The sequence below is a fragment of the Triplophysa dalaica genome, chromosome 6 (genome assembly GCF_015846415.1).
Source record: "Triplophysa dalaica isolate WHDGS20190420 chromosome 6, ASM1584641v1, whole genome shotgun sequence".
NCBI lineage: Eukaryota > Metazoa > Chordata > Actinopteri > Cypriniformes > Nemacheilidae > Triplophysa > Triplophysa dalaica.
The window spans coordinates 21137958-21147157 of NC_079547.1; the positions used below are offsets into that span (position 1 = coordinate 21137958).

General features: G+C 37.2%; 1 protein-coding gene across 7 annotated transcripts in view; it reads left to right on the forward strand.

The window, feature by feature from the left end:
• Nucleotides 1–8578, forward strand: part of chl1b (cell adhesion molecule L1-like b) — a 78863-nt gene extending 70285 nt beyond the window's left edge. For 5 of the 7 annotated variants that reach the window (XM_056750269.1, XM_056750268.1, XM_056750272.1 and 2 more), the window contains 5 exons: nucleotides 125–154; nucleotides 839–913; nucleotides 4049–4180; nucleotides 5809–5881; nucleotides 7073–8578. In XM_056750269.1, coding sequence (XP_056606247.1) covers nucleotides 125–154; nucleotides 839–913; nucleotides 4049–4180; nucleotides 5809–5881; nucleotides 7073–7271 — 509 coding nt within the window. In that variant the 3' untranslated portion in view covers nucleotides 7272–8578. Of the gene's footprint in view, nucleotides 1–124; nucleotides 155–838; nucleotides 914–4048; nucleotides 4181–5808; nucleotides 5882–5974; nucleotides 6037–7072 lie in introns of all 7 variants that reach the window. The other 2 variants (XM_056750275.1, XM_056750274.1) reach the window with 2 other exon arrangements.
• Nucleotides 8579–9200: the final 622 nt, after the last annotated feature.

The window sequence follows — 9200 nt, forward strand, 5'->3', positions numbered from 1 at the left end:
TGAATGTTTGGCAGCAGGCACCGCTGTCACTAGAAACGTATCTGAACTAAAGCTGTCGTGATTTCAATTCCCGTTGTCCTTGTAATATGTCTGTTTCACCGCTTTATTGCTTTTGTTTTACCAGCTTCAACAGATGTGGCCTCTTTCAACATCAGTATGAAGTCTTCTCTTCTCTTAAGCTCTAGAAATAGTGCCGTAGTACTGTAGACTAGAGTACCAAACTAGTTCTGCACTGTAGTACTTGTAGAAGAACGCATGTGGGAATCGTATTCGTGGAGCAGTTTAGTGTGCATTTCTGGCATTGGCGTGTTAGCCAATCATAGCTTGATGTATTGAAGCTAATAGGTAGAACTATATAGGTCTTTCATGGGTAGTTGTTAAAGGGATAGTTCAGGTGTGTATCCTTGTCATTCCAAACATTTTTGACTTTCTTTTGAGGAACACAAAAGAAGGTATTTTGAAGAATGGAACACTGAACTCCATTGACTTCCATTGTATGGACACACAACCACTGAGACATTTCTCAAAATATCTTTTTTGTGTTCTTTTTGAATGACATGAGGATGAATAAATGATGACAGAATTTCACTTTTAGCTGAACCATCCCTTTAAGTTGCAATCTTAATATTAACATCATGCGCAGTGTTTTATGTTATTTTAAACTAATTTGCGCTGCGTTTCAATACCATCAAATAATTGTTGTGCTTCAGTTTAACTAACATAGACCATTTTTGTATTTCATTTAGTTGTTAAATCATATTTTCGCAATAACTAATCTGTTCATAGTCACATCTCTATTCTAGAAATAGTGCAAACTGTTCAAAAACTTTCTTTCCAGGAAAATCCGGCCCGCAGTTACCTTCAAGAAAAACTACCGTTTCTCCTGTGGCTAATGCAACTCTTTCCTCCATAGGTATTATAAACACAAAAGCAAGTGTCCACTTACAACAAATGTTCTCTGATTAGTTTCTAAGAATAAAGTTTCCATTTCCAAAATTTTGGAGGCACTTTCACAAGTACATTGTCGCAGGTTAAACCCTTCGTGGGTTAAGAATGGGATCTATATTTGGCCCAAAGTGTCAATGACTGCTTAGTGGGGGACTGTCAGGGGAACGGAAGCAGCGCCAATGTTTCGCAGTAGAGTTTCAATAAAGGTGTGAGTCTCGGGTCTGTTGGTCTTTGAATGCTGGCACCTAAGTGTCTAAGAGGAAGCTGTTAGGATTCACAGATCAGACTATTTCAGCGCTTAAGCTTCCCCAAACATTGCTTCCAGGGACTAACCCTGCAAGACACACCACGACACAATTCTTCCCTCCGCCTCTGTGCCAGATGCCGAACGCCAAACCTGCAGCTACCTCTCCCAATATTGTCACGAACGGTGTCACAGCTCAATGGCGATTATCACGGTTCTGAGATAACGGGGTGGACGGACACATGTCACGGTAAGAACAGGTCTTTCGCAGGAGTCCTGCAGTGCAGATTGATTCCTGAAACGAGGAGTCTAAGAATAAACGTGTTTCATTTGCATGTTATGGCTGAGGGGGAGGTGTCGGGTGATGGAGACGTGTGGTAATCTGTCTTGACAGCAGACAACAGTCCGCCTAATTGCTACACCTGAAGGTGATGAAAATACAAGTGATCTGTGATTGATACACCTCTGGTGAAACCACGTGTCGGTCGCAATTGTCTGAAGCGAGTAGGTTTGGTTTCTCGAATGAGACTTGAGGAAAAAAAACTCATAATTTTTTCATTTTGTTGTTAATTAGTCGTTTAATTACCGAAGATTTTTTTCTCATGTGAGAAAAACAAAACCTCACTTTATTTATTTAGCTGTTACATTAAATCATGTGAATTTCCTTGTGAATAAATCAATGAGTTTCCAGCGCTACGTGATCTGTTCGGCCACACCAACGTGTAACGTGACGGAATTATATTTTTAATCATAGATTTGTTGTGTTGTTCCACACAACACGCGAATCATATCTAACAGCGCTGTTGTATTTCTTCGTGTCATTGACTAACCCTCTCTGTCATTTCTCTCCTCTCTCAGCTGCGTTGAATATTAGCACATCAGTTAGTCACAACTTTGCAAATATCAGTTGGATTCCAGGCGCTGAGCAAACGGATTCAGAGTTGTATGTTGCGTTTATGAACAACCGTAAGCCCCTCTTACTGTTTCTTTGTGGTGCCACTTGTTCAGTACGCTAAAGAGTCAAATATAGTCACATAAACATATAGTGAATTTTATTGAATCATATTGTACAAGATTATGCTGTGTTCGGAATGGGGTACTAGCTTACTAAATGTAGTAGTAATCCTGCAGTATGTGTGGGTTGTATATTATTCACAATATTCAATCATTTTTGTATGTATTACATTCAAAGACTGCCTTCTACATATCCCAAAATGTGCTGTAGGCTACACATCATATAGTGAAAGGAATATGGTACCCATAATGCAGTTCGTTGACTTGGACCTAATATTTTCAGTGTGATGAATGAACTTAGTGTATCACAATGTCACGCCATTGACAATAATAATGATATTAATAACAGTGATTATTGATATCACGTTTGCATTAAACATACGATTATTTTGTATTCCTTGTAAATAATTCAGAGCTAGCATCTGGTTGACACTTCAAATTAATAGGTGGCAGTTATACACTCACGTACCAATGGTTTCTCTCTGTGATTCACTGGTCGAAAAACATCAAGCTGAACCAAATTAAAGATTTATTTGATAAACAGCATTGTTCATTTATAATTTTAATAGATAATATGATATAATCGTGAATTACGATGAATTTGAACTGAGCAGTATCAACTGTTTTATAACACTAAGTGTTTTTTCCTCACTGATTTAAACATAAAATATGATTGTGTTAATATTGAATATTACAGTTTTTAATGCATTTAATCGCAAACTGTTTTATATAAGGTTAGAATGAAGTCAGTATGAGTAAACTAGTACTCCATTCTGAACACAGCCTTAAATTTAACTTATTTAAATATAACTATATATTTATAAGTAACAATATTAACATATCTTTTTATTTACGATGTACCACTAAATATAGAGTTATTGTATATTGCGGGCCAAACAGTAAATTATTGTTATGTTGTCGCTGTCGGACTAAAGCCTCGTATTTCTATTTTTTTTTCATGAGTTATAGTTGTCATTTTAATTAATATTTCAAATTAGCTTTTACTTTTCGATTTTTCGTTTTTTATGTTTATTTTCATTCAAGTTTCAATAATTTGGGGATTTGCCCTTTGTAACTTTATCATTTATTTTTTTATTTATTTATGTTGCTTTCAAATATGAATTTATAGTTATTTGAGTTTTTTTATTATAATTGTAGTGCTTTGATTCAGTTCATTTCTGAGGCAACACCTTTCATGTTTATCCGTGGGTTTTGCAATTATTTAGCCACTAAAAAGTATTTATATGAGGTTGTCAACTTTTAACAACACAGTTTTTTTATAATTTATCCGATAAAAGAGATAAAAGTCCAACAGCGACGATATATCTGTAGGCAGTAGAGATCTCCTTGCGTTGAATACTAACATCCCCTCACCCACTATGTACATCTTATAGGTGTACATAACTGGAAGATATCCGATGCGCTAAACTCTTCTAAGACTTTCCACATCATTGAAGGGCTTGAACCCGGGACTGTGTACACAGTGCGCCTTTTGACGAAAAGCTGGCTTGATAACTCTACTAGTATATTTGAAGATGTTATCAGGACCAGGGCCAAAGGTGAGGAGAAGAAAGTCTCTGAGATAACAGAGAAAAAAAAACTCCCCATCTCATCAAATGTACAAGCGACATCTCATAATACGATTATCATGCGTCGTGTGTTTCATGTCCATCCAAGAGCGAGTGTTCTGAGGACCAGTAATGAAGAATTATCCTTTATCAGCCACCGCCATTGATTAATTAGACAAGCAGTCTGTCCGTTTAATATTAATATCCGCACATTTCCATTCTAGTGTTGCCTCTCATAGTGTCACGTGTTAAGAGAACGTTTTGTGTCCCACAGGTTTGGCCAGTATTCACGGGGGCATCTCCAACCAGGGCTGGTTCATCGGACTCATGTGCGCCATAGCACTGCTCACCCTCATCGTTCTCATAGCCTGCTTCGTAAACCGAAACAAAGGAGGAAAATACTCAGGTATTCTCTCGCAGGAAATAACACACCACGCCGGTGTCATGAATGGCAGAAACCTGACAAATTAGTGAACGTCAGTCAGATGGTACTACAAACGTCTGAAACGATGGTGATTGCAAAAATGAAAAAAAAAAACACACGCTTAATGGGAAGTAGAAATGCAAACGGACAGTAATTAAGGATTTTTATCCCCTTCTCAAGTACTTTATCAGACTTTTGTTACTTTGGAAAAAAATGCTACATTATAAAGAATATATCATAGTTTTTTCCACTAGCCGTCATTTTAGAAATACATTTTGTGATGTTGTTTTACCTTTAAAGGGGTAATTCGGCAAAAATTTGTGTTTTAATTTGTATTTGGTGTTGCACATGCATGTATTAGACACGTAAATTTGCAAAAATTTAAGTGTCGGAACAAAATATGTATTTTATCTAGAAGCTAATGCTCACCCAGACCTGCCTGTAACCACACCCCGGTGAATCTACGTCAGTTCGTAACACGATTTGACTAAGACCGGCAAAATGTATACGCAAGTAAGATGGGTGTACCTGTCAATACAATTACAATTGCTTTGGAACCTGATTTTCCAAATATGGTAAGAGGCATTACATTTCCGTGCAGTATTCGACCAATCATTACGCACTACTGAACTGGCCAATCACTATGATTTTTCAGCTTTTCAGAGTGATGAGCTTTGTAAAATATCAGCGCGTTTTAGAGAGGCGGAGCAAAGAGGAGATACAAACATGCACGGTATGTGTAAAATACAGCGTTTTTAACCTTAAATCGTGTAAACACATTGTATTACGTCTGAAGCAAACAATAATAGTCGTTATAGCCGTGTTAAATGACCCCTTTAATACTTGAGTACATTAAAAATATAGTACGTTCTTATTTTTACTCAATTCAATTTGTGTGTGAAATATTTAAGAAATTGCTTTATTTTGTATGTACCTAATTATTAAAGGTAAAAAAAGTACTTTTAAATGTAGTGGAGTGAGAAGTATGATATGTGCTTTATATTGATTTAGAGTAAATTTTTCTTAAGTAAAAACACGCTGATAAAACTTGAAAAATACTTCAGCACTCTCTGCTTCTGTTTATAAGGTTAAGTAAAAAATGTCTTCGAATTTTATAATATAAAAAGGCATTGTACCTAGGGTTGGGAATCGAAAATCAATTTGAAAAGTAAAGTTAGAAATCAAATACTTGACATGAAATAAAAAAAATTAAGTTCTCTTATCAATTCCTATGTGCTAATCTCAATAAAAGCCCTTATGAAAATTCATCATATTTTCACTAAATTAACCATTGTTCAACTATGGTAATGCAGTATAGCAAAGTAACCACACATTTACAGTAGTTATATTATAGTTACCAAGTGTAACCATGATATTTGTAGACAAACTGTGGTAATACAAAATGTAATAAATCCAAGAAAACATGTTTGCTATGTGAATATACGGTATACACAAAATGGTTATATTGGACATATTAACAATGCATGCATTTTATTCTCACTTCAATTGATTAACCATACTTTTTTATTTATTTGAATATGTATTTTACAACAAAGTAAGAAATGTTTGTTCGTCAAAGAAAAATGGCAACGTTCTCTTCTTTTGTTCAGTGAAAGAGAAAGAGGATCTACACCCAGATCTGGAGTCCCCAGGCATAAACGACGACACCTTTTGCGAATACAGGTATTTCACGACCAAACTACCGTTCACAGTCTCTATAGCGAAACCTCTGACACTGTTTCCTTTTAATTTGTGCATTTTTTTCTGGTTTGAAAGCAAGCACCAAGCCAGGCCGAGCTCTGGACGTGCAGCAAGCTAAAGTAACCGCCACACGTACAGTACGTGCTAAACAATAACAACAGAAACAATGTTGTTCACACATCAATGCCATTGATGTGTTCCTGTTTCACGTTGTGCTTTGTGAGTAGCTTAGACGTTCACGCTACGCATGTAGCACATCACCGACAACCGCTTCTAGTGAAAACATCATTGTTAACAAAAAAGCTGTCCAATGATCTTCAAGGGAAGAGGGAAAATCAATTAAATGGCACTTTTCCCCAGGGCAGCAATATCTTGGCTTGTTTCATTCATCTCTCAATGACTCATAACAATCTTTGAGGAGAGAAATTTTGTGACAATTACAAAATTGAACTGATTTGAGATCGCCCAAGTGCTCATGATAAATTGGAAAGAAGTCGCCCGGCACTTGTGTTGAGAATGGGATTTCACTTAAAGGTCGAGTCAGGTTCATGCATGCTCAATAGGGCACATATGGCAGGCACTTTCTTTGAGGCACTTATGGAGCACAAGTGGTAATAAATCATAATTGAGCGGATTTTAGTTGAGTTTGTGGTTCTGTAGGCACAGGCACTGTGGAGTTTCCTCTTAAAGTGACAGTTCACCCTAAAATAACAATTCTGTCATTGTTTACTCACCCTCTTGTCAGTTCAAACCTGTATGACTGTTTTTGTTCTACAGAACACAAAAGATATTTTGAAGAATGTTGAAGAATGTTGAAGATCAACGGCGGTACCCATCCACTTCTATTGTGAACACAAAACCAAATCAATCTATGGGAACGGCCGTTGTTCGGTTACCAACGCTCTTCAAAATATAGTTTGTGTTCAGGGAAGAAAGGGAACATTTTCATTTGTGGGTAAACCTTCCCTTAAAATATCATTGTCCTATCTAAGTAAATAAATAGTATTGTGCATCTAATGTGGAAAAGTCTCAGAAAAGATCTGAGCCGAATAGAGCCTGCTCCAAAAGTGTCCAACAAAGTCTTGACATTGGATTAGGCTAAAGGAACTCAACAAAGCCAGATACAGCCGTGTGACTCAGTCGTGACGTTCTGTGTCTCCCTGTCTTACACAGCGACAATGATGAGAAACCACTGAAAGGCAGCCAGCATTCCCTCAATGGCAACTTGAAAGCAGACAGCGGAGATAGTATGGTGGACTACGGCGAAGAGGACGCTCACTTTAATGAGGACGGCTCCTTTATTGGCGAATACTCCGGATGCAAGGAAAGGGTCTCCATGGAAATCAAAGGAAACAATCAGAGCACGGCGTAATGGAGCGTGGACAAATTATTTCTCGGACAAGCTCTCACAAAGGTCAGTCTGAAGGGAGTAGGAGGAGGTAACGGCAAAGCGTCGGCGTAATGGAACCCGAAGGACATTTTCGCAATTAATGTGTTATCGTCAAACTCTCAGTCATACTCACATCATTTTACGTACAAAGTTTAGTTTGTTTTCGTTTGCCCGTTTGACCATCCGTCGTGTACACTTGTGGGGTGTTTTTTAAGTATCAAATCCTCAAGGCTGCCGGATCTTCGTTTTCGTGAACATGAACTCCGACGGCCTACGAGAGCAGAACATTCCCACGTTTCTGGTTTCTTCTGCATTCGTGTCATCCAAGCGAGTTTTCCGTCAGGGTATGAACTTTGTATTTTTATTTTTCCATTCGAGACAAATTTTATTGACGTTTTATATTTCAGATACTGTATACTGTGCATTCGTTAAATGTGGGTTATTATGTGTACAAAGTTGTTGCTTAAGTAATCACCTTCTGTTGGAATCCAAAAATGCGCAAGGTAAAATAAGGGTCGACTCACTCAGTCTCACATGCTTTTGAGCATTTTGTACATTAAGATGATGATAATAAACGGTTCAGGCTGTACTAACAAGATGCATAGACATTACAATTTACATTACAGCGCTGCTTCTAACTAATATTACAGTATGTTAATTAGACACAGATATAATTTTAAACACGGTTGAAAAAACAAATGCCACTTTTTGCCGTGATGTACTGGGAAGTGTGGTGTGATAAATTACAATGTTTGGTTATGTGATACAGGGTTGGAATTCCACTAGTCCATGTTGACATGATGAATTACTTTGAATATAAATGTGTGAGCCAGTGACCAAGCAAAAGTCTCAAGATCCAATTTGGAGAAAATGAGCATCAAAGTTTGATTTCAGCTATTAATTTCACTATGATTTCAATCTTTGGCTTTACTCGGTCAGTATTAAAGAAATCAAGGTTATTTTTCACAGAATGTTCTTTACATTATGTTGAATGTTTTTTAAATCACAAAAAAGACTATAGCTTGGTTTTCACAGAATGGGTCACATGTTTCCAAACCCAGTTCTGCAGAAAGCAGAATTTCATCAGAATGGCTCCACACATGTATTTTTGTTTTCAAGAAATGTTTCTGTACAAACATTCTGTTTGCATGTTTAAAGCTGTTGAATGAGGTTTGTGCACAGATTTGACATTAAATTGTATCATTTGTTTCTCCGTCCTGGTTTTGAGGACTCCGTCATGGCTTTATTCCTTTTGAAAGCTCGAGGTAAATTAAAGGCATGTTGGGTGATCCTGTCCAGAAAGTTTTTTGTCATGTTGGTTTGACATCTTTTTACATCCTGATAGCAATCAAGAAGTCTAGTGGTCAAATCATATTTTTATAATTGTATTTCCTCTGTGAAAGGAGTAGAACCAAAAAACGTTCGCTCAATCAAAACGTTCTGGCAGAACGCTGTGACTGGTCATGTGTACATTTTCACCCAACGTAATTTGCATTCCACTCCGCACCCGGTACACGCAGAGATCATACGTCATGAGTGCCGCAGCGCGCTCACGTCCGGTGTGTCAATGTAGGGCAGACAATCAGCAACAATCAGACTTTCCTGTGGAACCGACAACATTTAAATCTAAGAAACTAAAGTCAGTTTTTTAAAAAGCAGTGACGAAAAAACGTCTAGATCATGAAAGAGGAAAAACTCGAATTAACATCTGTTCAGCTTTTACATGATGGAGACCATGGTTGCTCTCTTTCATTTGGACAGGTATGTACATGCTTGAGAAGAATTTAAAGCAGGCGTAACACACAGGGTTTCTGCCAATCTCATATTAATCTTGAGTACCTATAGAGTAGTATTGTATACTTAGTTTGATCACATTTATAAAAGATAGATACAGCTTTATGATTGTTTCTG